At 47.4% G+C, this 16,595-nt stretch overlaps 1 protein-coding gene across 1 annotated transcript in view; it reads left to right on the top strand.

Annotated features, from left to right (window-relative positions):
• Window positions 1-1,147: 1,147 nt before the first annotated feature.
• The window catches only part of tmem132e (transmembrane protein 132E), a gene marked incomplete at its 5' end in the record, with an annotated part of 154,192 nt that continues 138,744 nt past the window's right edge, over window positions 1,148-16,595 (top strand). The window contains 2 exons of the mRNA XM_083927561.1: window positions 1,148-1,226; window positions 1,811-2,777. Of these exons, the coding sequence (XP_083783687.1) occupies window positions 1,148-1,226; window positions 1,811-2,777 (1,046 nt within the window). The remainder of the gene's footprint in view (window positions 1,227-1,810; window positions 2,778-16,595) is intronic.

The raw sequence follows: 16,595 nt of genomic DNA, 5'->3' as shown, positions 1-16,595 counted from the left end.
ACACACACACACACACACACCACACACATCCATGGGTCGCTCTCTCTTTTATTATGGGAATTCCAGGCACATGTGAGTAAAGCAGGGTAGGCAGTCCAGATACCCCTCCCCCCTCCGACCGGTATCCCTCATTCTCATGGATTTCTCATGGGGCTAAAAGCAGACGAGAGAGGGGGAGGAAGAGGAGGAGGAGGAGGAGGAGGAGGGGAAGGAGGAGGAGGAGGAGGAGAAGGGAAGGAGAGCTAGGCTAATTCATCAATAATCTTTACCTAATCCCTCCCTCTCCCCTTCTCACTCTCTAACTCTCTCTCTCTCTCTTTTACTCTGCCTCGAGGCATTCAAGCAGCACATCCATCCCCCGCCCTACCTCAGTCACACACACACACCCACCCACACACACACACACACACACACACACACACACACACCCACACACACACACATAAGAGTCTGCCTGAACACGTCCAGAGGGAGAGGATGAATGGAGCTGGAGAGTGTTATTTCTTTCGCCTCCATATGTGTGTGTGGGAGTGTGTGTGTGTGTGTGTGTGTGTGTGTGTGTGTGGTGTAAAGCGAGTCCTCTGAGGGCTGTGTGTCTTAGCTCTGACCGGGAGCTAAAATGGTGATTATAGACTAGAGACTAGGTGTGGCAAGATGGGGCGGCGTCAAAGGCTTTGTCTATAGTTCCTGTACAGCCCACCAACCGGGAGGAGGCTCTGCCTGTCTGTCAGCGTCTGTCCTGGAGCCACGCTCAGTCTGGGAGCGATCGAGCTGCTGCGCAGGGGCTGAAGCACTCTCCAACCAAGACCTAAACCACGGGGAATAAGACAAGCTCAAGAAGCTCGACGGACCCTTTGTAGCCAGACACAAGAACACGGCCAAGTGAAGAACTGCTGGGGAATATTGCTTTTTGCTTCTTTTTGCTTTCCACCCTCATTTATTCTTCTTTTTGCAGCTCATGACAAAGATCTGCTAAAAAGAGACCCACTAAAAAGAAAACAACAAGAAGAAGGGAAACTTCAGTGGAGTTCCCGCTGAGTAACGAACCTTTTGAAGATGCTGTTTCTTTTCGGGGGCCACTCAAAGAGATCCTCTTGATTTTCCCACATTTAAAGGATGAGATTTCAATGATACAACCATTTGGAATATGGGACTTTTAATCTATGATTTGGACCACGGGGACAGGCAACTGTGTGTTTGTGCTCAGCTCTGGGTAATTCTGATAAGTATGTCACATTTATTCAGTTTGTTCTGCGACCGGTTTTTGCCCAACTTTGATTCCACTGACGTGACTTAGCTGCTGTTGATGTTGTTGTTGCGGTGCGGTACGACGGGTAACAGTGTGTGCACTGCTCTTTCTTGTGTTGTTCTGTAGTTCAGGCTCGCCGTCACCTCCTTTGTGAGTTTGTGTCTTAGATTTGAAAGAGTTTTGTGTGAGTTCAGCTTGTTGAATAGCCAAACACTGACTGGATGCGTTGTTGAATCCCGTATAAAGATCACACGGCGTGCACCTTTTGAAATGTGATCAACATGTTTGGCCCTGCAGCCCGTGTTCTGGATGCTTCACATGTAACGAGCAGATATCATCTGATTAGCGTGTTGACCTTCTCCGTGGCTGACGGAGCAGACCCCTGTGGCCACCTCCTTATACCTCACTCACCATTTGATCCACCGACTCCTCCTCCTCGTGTCTCTTCCTTCCTCACATGTTGTCTTTCTGTACTCTTTCTGTTTAAACACAGAGAAACTGCATTTATTCATGTGTGTATTCCTGTATTCAACCTCTCTCTTCTCCTTCCTCTCTTTGCAGCTCTTGCAGGCAAAATATCTCCCACCAGCTCGGATGCCCTCCTCAGCCCCTCAGCAATGACAGCCAGTCCTTCGCCCCCCAATGTGTACCTTCCCGCCAACTTCAAAATGTCCAATGCACAGCTGGCTTTCTTCTTGCGGGAGGCTCAGATCACAGGACAAACAGTTGGCGGCGGCGGCAGGAGCAGCAGCAGCCCCAGCCCTGGACACCCGCTGCAGCGCTCGGAGAGTTTTGTGGTTTTCCAGACAAAAGACCTCCCTGCCATCAACATAAGCTTTGGGCCTTTTGCCCGGGACCAGGCCCTGTCCAAGGAGTTGCTCCAGCCAGCTAGTCCTCTGGATATCCCCGGCCAGCTGACGGTCAACTGGAAGGTGAGGGCTTTCATTGTCCAGGCGCGGGTCTTCTCCAACAACCCCACAGTCCAGGTGTTTTTCTACATCGCCGGCCGCGACTGGGACGACTTCAAGGCTCAGGACAAGCTGCCCTGCGTCCGTCTGCACGCCTTCCGGGATGTCCGTGAGATTAAAACCTCCTGCCGCATGAAAGGCAACCTGGCGCAGTGCTTGGCCCAGCTGGACCTTCCTCCGTCCTGGTTCAACACCAATGTAGCCCCACTGGGTCGGAGGAAAGGCTCCACTGACGGGCTCTTGGATGGGTTAACCAGTGAGACCCTGCAGGCTGAGCTCTACTACACACTCCACGGACCCAATCCGGATGGGGAGTGTAGTGAAGGCTCAGGTCACAGGGGTGGTGGTGCTTCCAGGGGAGAACCTCTGTCACAGCACCCCCTGCTGCGCATCGGCAGCATCAGCCTGTACCAGGCCAGTCAAGAGCAGCTGCTGGTGGACAAGCAGTTGGACAAGAACATGTTCCTCCGGCTGCCCGAGAAGCCCCTGAAGCCCGGGGAAACCCTCAAAATATTCCTCTACTTGATGCCCAACTCCACCGTGGAGCAGTTCACCCTCAGGTAGGTCTCCTTTACATAACATACTGATCAAACGCTGCACCCTGTGTCTGTGCTGATTGAAGTTCATCCATCTTGAATGTCACATTTAATGTGTTTATCTTCACACATGGAAAAAAAAAACCAACCACATGTGATCAAGTTGTTTGTATGCACAGCAGCAGCCCGTCCTGAGAGTTCCCCATGCAATCGTGTACACATGAGTTATGATGAATAAATGATTTGCTTGGTTCCTGGTAGCCAACATTAGTCATTCCCCTCCTGTCATGAACTGCAGTCTTATATCTCCCTTTATAATTATGCACACACGTGATCATCTGCAATTTGTCCAAGGCTGAGGCCCCAGGCTGTGGGACGGCATGTAAACAAAGCTGTGCAGTGTGAACGCTGCATCTTCCAAAGCCCCCAGTGGCCATATAAGTAAGAAATATAGCGTTTACATGTCCAAACAGCCCTCCATGATGGAGCAATTATCACAGCGCTGGATGTCTTCATTACAGTCTTGATAATCAGCCTCATTCACAGCAGTGTAATTAGATAAAGGTTTTCACATAACCTCAAAATTAATTGCGACATTTCAGGGTGGCATATGATCGTCGCGTAAGCGGTGCCAACGTTATGTAACAGCAATTCAGGCACCGTCTCCAGCTTTCCAGCACGCAAGCTTAATGCCATTAATGTTCATTTTCGGTCTAAAGAGCCAAATGAGCATATAATCACATATTTCATCCCTCTCATTAATGTCTCCTTCGCTGAGCCCAGTGATGTGCCGGCAGTAATTAAAGGCAGGTGAGATAAAGAAGGAGAAGACGGGGTTAAAGTGTAGAGGCACTGTACGCTTCACCTTTTTGAAGTGGCGGCTTAACATGCAGAGGTTTCTTTTTTCCTCTCAGGACAGGAGTGTGTGAATAATTTGCTGCTCAAAGCAGTTTGTGTTCAAAAGCACGGCGCTGTTTGACCAGGTAACTGTGGCGTTGGAGGTACTGAACAGCCGTGTTGTTGCAGCACACTGCGGTAGTCCGTGCTCATGTGGTATTTCTGCAGCAGAAAACAAACTGAACCCACATGTGAACCGATGTTATTACTGATTAGTGCTCTTCATGTCACATCTCTCTACGAATGATTCTTACTACTACTCATAACCTGACTGGATGGATTGATACTCATAGTCTCTGCATATCCATTTGGGTTAGGGTCCGTCCCGTGCCCCGTGCTTTAGGGTCCTTGTCCCCCCCTCCAGGCCCGTTTGTACTCACTCTACGTGGGCCTCGGAGAATGCTTCTTGCTGCCTATACGTCATCACGCCGTAACACGTCACACGCATTGATGACGTCATGGCGATGCGTGGCTTTGTTTCCGAATCTTTCCGTAGACCTCAGAGTTTTTGTGCGTCTTGTCGACTGTTTTTGAATCTTTTCATCGACCAAATCTGCAGTAAACACTCCACCTCCGCATCACACCAACGTGACCCTTTCACCGCCATTGTTTTAAATGTCCGCGCATGGTCCCTCCTTCTTTTTTCTACGTCCCAACAGGCGCACAGGAAATGACCTCAGAACCGCTGTAGGCCTCGTGCTCGTACACGTGCAAACGTGTTTTACTAAAGCCCACCTCTCCCAAACGGGCCGTGGACGGCAAGCAGGCTGCAGCTAGGCGCGGTACGGTTGCACTCACACTGGTCAAAGGAACTAGGCTTTAGCCATGAAACCTGTAGTTTTTTGTATATTTCATGTAACTATAAATAAAACTTTATACGCTGTGTGGCTCAGGACACATTTTATTTGGTGGAACGGGGGAAAATGGCTCTTTGATCGTAAAGGTTTCAGAACTCTGTACTATACTATGACTTTTTAGGGGGATTATTTCAATCAGGAAAGACAAGTGAACGGATATTATTTAAAGGAGATGATATGAGATAGTAAGTCTATTACTTAATGACCAGCCTGTCTTGTTGGTATTTATTTTAAACCAATCACAATCATGTTGGGCGGAGCTAAGCCTGATGGCGGAGACAGAAGAAGGGGAGGTGATGTAACTGTACGTCCAGTGAGCCCGACTGCTCCCTCAACTCTGCCATCTCCACTTTACAATATTTTCTATTTCCTCTGAATGTCAGTATTGATTTCCATATTTTCCGACATTAGACTTGCGTCTCAGAAGGACCGTAAATGGCTGTTACAGCACATAATATAATTCACATTTGTGAGTTCAACCCTCTGCCTGTAGAAACGGAGCCGAGGGAGCGCGGGGCTCCACTCGACTCTCTCCGGTCCCCGCGCTTCTTTCCTCTCCTCGGCTGTCGACACGATATTCAGGGTTAGAGAATAAATGATTGTTTGCACTCGGCAAAGCTTGAGGAAGGAACTTTTTTCTCTCCTCTGCTCGTAGGCATGAAGGCTGCGGGGAGAAGAGACACACAAGGAACCCGATGTTACCGCGTGATACGGCGACGGTGATGAAACACACTGTAAACATGAGGGTTGTAATCTCAACTGAATCTCTGACAGACTGAAATTCAGAGGTTTTTGCGTGGTATTAATTAAGCCGCAATAACTCAATAAGCTCCGAGGGAACACCAGTATGAATCCTCCCCGCGGAAACGTTTTATTAATAGTGACTGCTGACATTTCACTGCGAGGAATCACTATTAAAGTGACACTCCAGTGTAAAATCATCCCATGGTCTTTTTTGGCACCTACATGCATTAAATAAGCCATCGAGACATTTTCTTTTTACATGTAGCAACCATTAAAGGTGAAATCCTGCAGAGTCGCTAACAGCCGGACGTGGCTAACAGTGATTAGCTTGAGGCAGTACGGTGAAGGCATTCAAAGGTCTTTTTTAACCACTAATGCTGCTGAAAATAACAGCAAACATCTGCAGCAGCATGAGAAGAGTCCCTACACACACAACAAAGCACCAATGGGCTCCTTCCTTTGGGATTGACTTTGGTAATCCACTGTAATGGACTTTACTATGAGAGGAGCTGGTACAGGGGCCAGTAGGTAAGTCTTTAAAACACTCTTTAATTAAACTCTGGCTTCACTAACTATGCTGTTGCTGCTTTGTTGTGTGTGTAGGGACTCTTCTCATGCTGCTGCAGAGGTTTGCTGTTATTTTCAGCAGCATTAGTGGTTAAAAAAGACCTTTGAATGCCTTCACCGTACTGCTCCGAGCTAATCAATGATAGCCACAGTACACTCACCGGCCACTTTATTAGGTACACCTGTCCAACTGCTCGTTAACATCATTGATAACATCAAATCAACTGATGCAGCACTATTGTATCTTTAGATCAGGTTTCATTTCATATACTTTGCCACTGCAGCTCCACCTGAAACATACAAAGCTCCTAAAAGCTTCAGTGTCAGGGCGCACTCACACTGTCCTTCCGCACCGCGCCCCGTGCTTTAGGGTACTTATCCCCCCTCCCTCTCCCCCCGCGGCCCAGGCCCGTTTGTACTCACACTACCTGGGCCTCGGAGAATGCTTCTTGCTGCCTATACGTCATCACGCCGTAACACGTCACACGCATTGATGACGTCATGGCGATGCGTGGCTTTGTTTCCAAATCTTTCCGTAGACCTCGGAGTTTTTGTGCGTCTTGTCGACTGTTTTTGAATCTTTTCATCGACCGAATCTGCAGTAAACACTCCACCTCCGCATCACACCAACGTGAACCTTTCGCCGCCATTGTTGTTGTTGTTAAATGTCCGCGCATGGTCCCTCCTTCTATTTTCTATGTCCCAACAGGCGCACGTACCGCTACCGCCGTAGGCCTCGTGCTCGTACATGTGCAAACGCGCTCTACAAAAGACCACCTCTCCCAAACGGGCCGTGGACGGCAAGCTGGCCGCAGTTATGCGCGGAGTGGGTGCACTCACACTGGTCAAATGCACTAGGCTTTACCCGCAAAACCTGTTTTGGCCCGGTGCGGAAGGACAGTGTGAGTGCGCCCTTACTTCTGCTTTAACATGTAATTTGACTGGTCTGGTGATTAAAGCACAAACTCGCCCCGTCTCAGCCTACAAGTGTGTTTCTCTGCAGAGAAAACCAAGCATTTGTTATGAAACACTGATTAGCATTTTTGTGTTAAACTCAAATCATTTACCACCTTTATTTTTTTAAATGCAAGGCGCCTCTGTGTGATTTCATGAATAATCAACAGAAGGAAGCAGACTCCTCGGCTGTGGAGTGATTACATTTGTTACTTGCAAACAAAAGACCTGAGAACGCATTCGGCAGCGAATGATGATGGAAAGTTACGGCACATTCAGTCTCTTTCATTTTAAAGAACAAATAGCGTTTAAAAAGCTGAACTAAAGACCACGTCGGCCCCCTTTTCTCGCTAGTTGATGTCATTTTTGGTGCTGAGGAGGAGCTGAAATCAGGTAAGAATCCATAAATGAAGGCTATGGATTTGGTTTGTGGGTGCACATCTAAAGACACTCTCCATCCATGAGTCATCCTTCTTGTTACCATGCTCGAGTGCTAACCCTTCATCTTCAAAGTCCCGAGCATTTGGCTTCACACCGTCAGCGAATCATTTACACTGCTTAAGCCTCCCCCTCTGTCGAACGGAGGATCCAGTGTCACTCATCTTTTTGTGATCTAACTAAGGGCGCACTCCCACTGTGCCTCCGTCCTGCGCCCCGTGCTTTAGGGTACTTGTCCCCCCCTCCAGGCCCGTTTGTCCTCACACTACCTGGGCCTCGGAGAATGCTTCTTGCTGCCTATACGTCATCACGCCGTAACACGTCACACGCATTGATGACGTCATGGCGATGCGTGGCTTTGTTTCCAGATCTTTCCGTAGACCTCAGAGTTTTTGTGCGTCTTGTCGACTGTTTTTGAATCTTTTCATCGACCAAATCTGCAGTAAACACTCCACCTCCGCATCACACCAACGTGAACCTTTCACCGCCATTGTTTGAAATGTCCGCACATGGTCCCTCCTTCTTTTTTCTACGTCCCAACAGGCGCACAGGAAATGACCTCAGAGCCGCCGTAGGCCTCATGCTCGTACACGTGCGCACGCTCGTGCTCGTACATGTGCAAACGCGCTTTACAAAAGCCCACCTCACCCAAACGGGCCGTGGACGGCCAGCTGGCTGCAGCTAGGTGCAGAGCGGTTGCACCCACACTGGACAAACTAACTAGACTTTACTCGCAAAACCTGTTTTAGCCCGGTGCGGAAGGACAGTGTGAGTGCGCCCTGTATTGCCAAACTGCACGCTGCGTATAGTTGTATATTGTATAAACCTACGCTTAACCACAATGTCGGTTGCACTCTGTCACATCTAGTTAATTGTTTGATTTATATTTTTATGCTTATTGTAACTCTGATCCTTTCCCATCTTTGTGTTGAAACTGTTGCACAATCATTTCCCTCGGGATCAATAAAGCTTCTTGAATCTTGAATCTAATCCCCATAACACCCAGCTTCAGTCCGACGGGGTTCTTTACCCTTACATGTGTCTGACAGTGTTCTCTCATTGTACTGATGTACGCCTTCATCTCGAGATCTGCATCTAGATTACAAGATATTTCACTGACTCATAGAAGAGGGCTGCAGAGGGAGTGTGCCAGTCAAAGCGTGTGACAAAGTTACTGCGAGGCTTTGTAGTACAAGCGCAGCGCTGCTTCATATCCCCCGCCTCCTGAAAGATTCAGCTGACCATGTTAGCATCCGTTCACCACAGCAGTTCTCGCCTCTTTGAGCCCCTCGCAGGGATGAGAATAAGGAGAGTTAAAAAAGGAGACGGGGCGGGAAGAATAAAGCCCAGCTCGAACCTCCTGAGTGACTTGACTCGATAGGTTGTGAGTTCTGGTAGCCGACTGTCGGCCGTCGTCCCTGCGCTTCGAGGAAGACGATTAAAGATGCAGTAAGGAGCGTCGTTAAAGATAAATCAGAAAGAGCTCCTCTTCCTCCTCCGACTCTCCCTTTGCCTTTATCAATTTTCCTCCTTCTCAGTCTTCCCGCTTTGAACATCTTTGACTTGTTATTGCAGATGATGGCGTGCCAGGCAGGCGGGCGGGCGGGCAGACGGAGGGCAGGGCCCGGCCACTTGTGGAATCTGCCCTAGTTTCTTTCCCGCGGCCACGGCAGCGCTGTCAGAAATGTGCGCTGTTTGCCTGCACGAGTGCATGTCATGCTGCGTGATGGGGGTAGCAGCGTGTCAAATCCGGTTACCATGGCAACGTGATAATAATAATATGCGTCGCTGGAGTTAATGTTATTGAGCATCGCCCTGCTTGTCAGGGTGCAGACTGATAGTATTCTTCAGCGTGAGCTTCTTTTCTTGACGCTTTCTGTAGGCAGGGGAACCGAACAGTCGCCGGTTCAACTCCGAGTTCACAGAGTCTGGATTTGGAGAGGTGTCAGCTCACCTCCTGGGCACTGCCGATGTGCCCTTAAGCAAAGCATCGAAACGCCAACTACTCAGGGTACGATGTTGCGTGGCAGCCTCTTCACTCTCACACATTTTTAATAAATGTGTATAGATCCTGTTTGTGCACATGTGTATTTATGTGTGTGTGTGAATCGGTCACACAGCTGTAGGTCATTCAGTACAATTACACTGAAAATAACAGCAAACCTCTGCAGCAGCATGAGAAGAGTCCCTACACACACAACAAAGCACCAACAACGTAGTTAGTGAAGCCGCTGGTGGTTTTGTATCTTTTTGAGGTGTTTTTGCATCTTTTTGTGGTGGTTTTGCATCTTTTTGTGGTGGTTTTGCATCTTTTTGAGGTGGTTTTGCATCTTTTTGTGGTGGTTTTGCATCGTTTTGAGGTGGTTTTGCATCTTTTTGAGGTGGTTTTTCATCTTTTTGAGGTGGTTTTGCATCGTTTTGAGGTGGTTTTGCATCATTTTGTGGTGGTTTTGCATCTTTTTGATGTGGTTTTGCATCTTTTTAAGGTGGTTTTGCATCGTTTTGTGGTGGTTTTGCATCTATTTGTGGTGGTTTTGTATCTTTTTTTGGTGGTTTTGTATCTTTTCGTGGTGGTTTTGCATCTTTTTGAGGTGGTTTTGCATCTTTTTAAGGTGGTTTTGCATCTTTTTGAGGTGGTTTTTCATCTTTTTGAGGTGGTTTTGCATCGTTTTGAGGTGGTTTTGCATCTTTTTGTGGTGGTTTTTTATCTTTGTGTGGTGGTTTTGCATCGTTTTGTGGTGGTTTTGCATCTTTTTGTGGTGGTTTTGCATCTTTTTGTGGTGGTTTTGCATCTTTTTGTGGTGGTTTTGTATCTTTTTGTGATGGTTTTGCATCTTTTTGTGGTGGTTTTGCATCTTTTTTGTGGTGGTTTTGCATCTTTTTGAGGTGGTTTTGCATCTTTAAGTAGAGTTCATTAAAAGAGTGACAGGAAATGTTTGAAAGTGCTTGAATGTGACTTTTGTTAAATCTGCAGAAACAAAAGACACATTTAAGCACGTTCTTTGGTCACTATGGCTGATAATATCTGGTAAAATATCAAAGATGCTATAATCTTTGGTGAGCTATGATTTAAAGACATTGCAGAGAAATTAGTGTAGCCTAGTGCTCCAGACACAAATCCATGGTAAATAACAAATAACACATGTATGTGGCGTCTGTACTGTATAGACAGAATCTACTGTACTGGTATATATGTTTATAAGTATATAAGCCAGATAATGCACGTAAATAATTGACATATGGTTTAAATCAGTCACTTGTTGATGTCACTCAAGGAATCCCTCATTTTCACATCAACACTTGCTCAACTGACTTTAGCATCTCATCTCCTCTCATCTCATCTTCAGCCTCTTATCCGGGGTCGGGTCTCGGGGGCAGCAGCTTTAGCAGATGACCCCAAACTTCCCTTTCCTGGGCCACATTAACCAGCTCTAACTGGGGGATCCTGAGGGGATCCTGAGGCGTTCCCAGGCCGATGTGGAGATCTAATCTCTCCACCTGGTCCTGGGTCTTGGGAGTGATGAACCCTCAGAGATTACCAATTAGCAGCCTTTAGCTTGGTAAACTGTGCTCTTCATTTCCACCTGCAGCTGGTTTGTTTTTCCTAGCGAATAAACCTCAGATCTCACGACATTCATCTCTAAACATACGCATGTGTTCTCACTCTGCTGTCACTCGTGGCCCTCGGGACAATGTGTCACAGCGTCAAGGCCACATGAGCAGTTTCCCCGCTAAACACAAAGCTTTGGCCAATGAATCATTTTAGTGCCGTGTGATGTCTTTATAGCACTTCCTCATCGCCGCGCATCTGTTCTGCCTATGCATTTATTAAACATCTGTCTCCGCATGTGCTCTACACTGTGTCGTAACTCAGTGCCTTCCTGTGTACTGTCAAAAGATTTCTGATTTCTGGATCAGCTGGAGGAACGTGGTCGTGGGAAGTGCATCTTGATGCGTTCAGGGCTTAAACTCTACAGATGTAGAACATTTATAGTAGATGCATTCTCTCTAATGTCCACTTAAAGCTGCATTCTCTCTAATGTCCAGCAGGGGGAGACTCCACTTAAAGCTGCATTCTCTCTAATGTCCAGCAGGAGGAGACTTCACTTAAAGCTGCATTCGCTCTAATGTCCAGCAGGAGGAGACTCCACTTAAAGCTGCATTCTCTCCAATGTCCAGCAGGAGGAGACTCCACTTAAAGCTGCATTCTCTCTAATGTCCAGCAGGAGGAGACTCCACTTAAAGCTGCATTCTCCCTAATGTCCAGCAGGAGGAGACTCCACTTAAAGCTGCATTCTCTCTAATGTCCAGCAGGAGGAGACTCCACTTAAAGCTGCATTCTCTCTAATGTCCAGCAGGAGGAGACTCCACTTAAAGCTGCATTCTCTCTAATGTCCAGCAGGGGGAGACTCCACTTAAAGCTGCATTCTCTCTAATGTCCAGCAGGGGGAGACTCCACTTAAAGCTGCATTCTCTCTAATGTCCAGCAGGAGGAGACTCCACTTAAAGCTGCATTCTCTCTAATGTCCAGCAGGGGGAGACTCCACTTAAAGCTGCATTCTCTCTAATGTCCAGCAGGAGGAGACTCCACTTAAAGCTGCATTCTCTCTAATGTCCAGCAGGGGGAGACTCCACTTAAAGCTGCATTCTCTCTAATGTCCAGCAGGAGGAGACTCCACTTAAAGCTGCATTCTCTCTAATGTCCAGCAGGAGGAGACTCCACTTAAAGCTGCATTCTCTCTAATGTCCAGCAGGAGGAGACTCCACTTAAAGCTGCATTCTCTCTAATGTCCAGCAGGGGGAGACTCCACTTAAAGCTGCATTCTCTCTAATGTCCAGCATGAGGAGACTCCACTTAAAGCTGCATTCGCTCTAATGTCCAGCAGGAGGAGACTCCACTTAAAGCTGCATTCGCTCCAATGTCCAGCAGGAGGAGACTCCGCTTAAAGCTGCATTCTCTCTAATGTCCAGCAGGGGGAGACTCCACTGGCTCCAAAAAGAAGACTGATTGTCTAGAAGTCAATGAGAAAATGAGCCTAAACTTCTCTTTACCTCAGGAAACCTTTTCCCTAATGAGTTTATGGTCTGTGTGTTTTCACTTCATCAGAGTTGATTGTGATTGTTTTTGGGTTCAGTCGTTGCACGTTGCCAACCAAGCTGATAGCTTACGGAAACTGCTGATTTTCAAACAGCTCTACGTCACTGCTTTACATGCAGATGAGCGGTGACAGCGCCGGGAGCTCCCCGCTCACCCTCCGACAAAACTCCAGGGATAGATTTGCGTCAGCTCGTTGAAAATTGGTCAAATCTTCCCTCTTTAGCCCTAGCTTAGCGCAGCGCCGTAGATATGACAGTGACTTAGCGCCCAATGCCAATCTTCTGGCTTCAAAATGGTAGTCAGCAAACCATCGGGTGATGTTAAAGTCTATTATTTCAACACAAGCACAAATGAAATACTTTATATCTCCTCTCCTTTTGAACCGACCTCGCTTCGCCAAAGAGCTGCAGCCGGTAGGCAGCCATGAATGTTGTGTTCATTGGTTTATTCATGTGGAGACTTTGCAGGATATCAAAGGGTCGTGTAAGTAGCTTAACCTGAATACAACTTTAAACAGCAGTTAGATCATTACATGCATGTAAATGTAGTCAATGCCGACTGAGATTTTGTTGACTCATTGACATTTTCGCTGAAGTGAACACAGCCTTGCTGCAGTACACACATGAGCTACGGTATATTCATAGTATTCTCATCTATGTGCACGGTACGAGGCTCTTGGAAACAGTGCAGTACTCCAGAGCCATTGGAACAGCATGCAGTATTCAAATGCCCTGGCTCCAAATAAAGGCTCGGGGAGAGAAAGCACAGCGGAAGCCAGGGAGAGTGACCCACATTCGGTAGTAGTGGCTTCATCACCGGCAGCTAGATGGTTGCTTGCGCCTCACAGGGAACGCAGCAACATCCTGACCTCAGCCTCTGCTTCCTGCCAGCTCTGAGGTCTCACCGCTCTCCACGTCCCAGGTCTCGTTGTCGCTGTCAGTGTCGGCTCGTCTTCTGCCGATGCCTTGATGGGAAATGTCAGCACCTCCTGCCGCGGAGTGTGTGTGTTCAGATCCGATGACTCTGGAAGTGATGCCTCTGCCGTGGGCCGTCTTGTCACGACACATTGGGTGACATGGAGAGCCGCTGTTTATCAGCACTCATCTCTGATAAAAGGAGAGGGGGTCAGGAGAGTCTGGCTCGCCTCGGAGTGCACTTTCACGATGACAAACAAAAAGGAAGGCTCTCTGTTCGGCCATATTGTGCTGCAACGCCACAACTTACTGCTTCCTTCCTTCATTTCTCTCTTTCTCAAACATGAACAAGTTGTTTGAGGTGAAGCAGCAGGGGGAAAGTTTTTTACCATTGTGAACTTTAATGTGTGCGGATTCCCTCTTAAAGGCCGTTGGCACAAGTCCCAAAAGGGAGGGGGGGGGGGGGTTGCTGGATGTGCCAAGATTTTAATGAAATGGGTTGTTTTGAGCTCAAGTTAGTTTTTTAATGCATAAAGAAAGTTGCATGTGTCAGCTCTCTACGCCTGGAGAAGTGGAGATATTTATGCGGGTTAATTCAACTGCTTGGCTACTACTTAAGTAATTCAGCCCCTTTCTAACCTTGAACAGGCAAGCTGAGTCACTTTGTTCAGGTAATTGTAGTTTATAAGCTTGAATGATTCCTATTTTAGACCCTTTTCTATTTAGTGTGCTCAGCTTGTGCTTGATTGTTGGTTTGATTTTGAAACAAACAAAACCAAGCACAACCAATTAAGGAAGGCTAACTCAACTTAAACCACAGCTTAGATCAGGACCAGAAAACAGACTCTGAGAGCGCACTCACACTGTCCATCCGCACCGTGCCCAAGCATGTTTCAAGGCTAAAGTCTAGTTCATTTGACCAGTGTGAGTGCAACCGTACCACGTCTAGGAGCGGGCTTTTGTAAAGCACGTTTGCACGTGTACGAGCACGAGTGTGCGCACAAGTACGAGCACGAGGCCTACGGCGGTTCTGAGGTCATTTCCTGTGCGCCTGTTGGGACATAGAAAAAAGAAGGAGGGACCATGCGCGGACATTTAAAACAATGGCGGTGAAAGGTTCACGTTGGTGTGATGCGGAGGTGGAGTGTTTACTGCAGATTTGGTCGATGAAAAGATTCAAAAACAGTCGACAAGACGCACAAAAACTCAGAGGTCTACGGAAAGATCTGGAAACAAAGCCACGCATCGCCATGACGTCATCAATGCGTGTGACGTGTTACGGCGTGATGACGTATAGGCAGCAAGAAGCATTCTCCGAGGCCCAGGTAGTGTGAGTACAAACGGGCCTGGAGGGGGGGACAAGGACCTTAAGCACGGGGCACGGGGCACGGGACGGACGCACAGTGGGAGGGCGCCCTGAATGAAAAAACGTGAACCGCACTGAATGCACCAGACAAAGCCCACACATGTGTTGTCACAGTGCCCAGCACTTGTTTGAAATGCTTCCATACCTCAGACTTTTCCTCCAGACTATATTGTATATATATATATATATATATATATATATATATATATATATATATATATATATATATATATATATAGGCCTATTATATTTCTGTTTATGGCATAGCTTTCCCTTCAGATTAGGCCATAAAGCAATGATTTAAAACACACCCAAGTTCACCCGGGTCAAGTATCCAGCTGTTAATCGTCATTAGGCATTTGCATGTGCTATATCTGCACATTCGTCCCTGTCTCCACCTCACCACTGCAGCCTGTTAATGTCCACATTTGTTAACATGGCCAGCCAGAGGAGTCTCATCCTATCAGCAGGTGTATCGCATTTTCATCTGTATCCCCAAATTTGTGCATTATTAACATGAGCAGTGGTTTACGCTTCAGCTCCTCCTCATTAACCTCCTCAACCCTGCTGGACCCGCCGCTGGGCTCATTAATCATGTTGTGCAGACAAATATGGTCCAGATTTAAAGTGTGTTTCCAAAGAAACCGAATAAGGGCGCCCTCCCACTGTGCGTCCGTCCTGTGCCCCGTGCTTTAGGGTCCTTGTCCCCCCCTCCAGGCCCGTTTGTACTCACACACCCTGGGCCTCGGCGAATGCTTCTTGCTGCCTATACGTCATCACGCCGTAACACGTCCCGCGCATTGACGACGTCATGGCGATGCGTGGCTTTGTTCACAAATCTTTCCGTAGACCTCGGAGTTTTTGTGCGTCTTGTCGACTGTTTTTGAATCTTTTCATCGACCAAATCTGCAGTAAACACTCCACCTCCGCATCACACCAACGTGAACCTTTCGCCGCCATTGTTTGAAATGTCCGCGCATGCTCCCACCTCTTTTTTCTACGTCCCAACAGGCGCACAGGAAATGACCTTCAGAACCGCCGTAGGCCTCGTGCTCATACATGTGCGCACGCTCGTGCTCGTACATGTGCAAAAGCGCTTTACAAAAGCCCACCTCTCCCAAACGGGCCGTGGAAGGCAAGCGTGCCGCAGCTAGACGTGGTACAGTTGCACTCACACTGGTCAATGGAACTAGACTTTACCCGTGGGCACGGTACGGATGGACAGTGTGAATGCGCCCTAGGATGTTAAATAATGACATAATAAAAATGTGTAATAATAATATCTGGGATGTGATGAAAGTGCTGCAGGAGGTGCTTTAATCAGTGCCCATGTTCTCCCATTAACCACTAAATCAAAATCTGACACTGTTAATTGTGCTGGACCTCTGTGATGCGCTCAGGCACTGTGGGGGGAATCGTCTCACATGTATTTCTCATGTTTATAAAAACGTATGTTTATGGGGAAGATATTTGCACAGTTTTATCCCTTTCATGTATTATCACCGTTGAGTCCGCGTGCATGATGTTTGTAGTCTAAATGGCTTTCATCAATCTCTTTTAATTAACACAACGTAAAACACTCCAGTGTGCTTTTCAATGAAGCTGTCCGCGCAGCTCCTTTGAGTTGGTTTAGTTCTTTAACACTTTGATCAAGAGGTAAGCTACAGTTTGGCAATGAAAGCTCTGCCTCTGCACAGATACAGTATATACTGTTATTTCAGGCTGTCCTCATTCACCGTTTGTACACATAACTATTAAGTGACGCACTAAGTCTAATTCCAAGTGGTCACCTTTTGTTGCATAAACTTAATGGTCAGCTTTTGTCCATTGGTTTCCATTTGGTGTTTCCAGAGACTCTGTATGTTTGTTTCAGTGACACGTGTAAATCTTCATGTTCATTCATTCATTCATCTTTAACCTCTTGTCCCTGTCGGGGTCCCAGCTGACATCGGGCATAAGGCGGGGTCCACCCTGGACAGGACGCCAGTCTATCACAGGACACATAGG

The sequence above is a fragment of the Echiichthys vipera genome (assembly GCF_963691815.1).
Source record: "Echiichthys vipera genome assembly, chromosome: 14".
Classification (NCBI taxonomy): domain Eukaryota; kingdom Metazoa; phylum Chordata; class Actinopteri; order Perciformes; family Trachinidae; genus Echiichthys; species Echiichthys vipera.
Note: the sequence above shows the minus strand (reverse complement) of the source record. Positions and strands in the feature narration are given on the sequence as shown.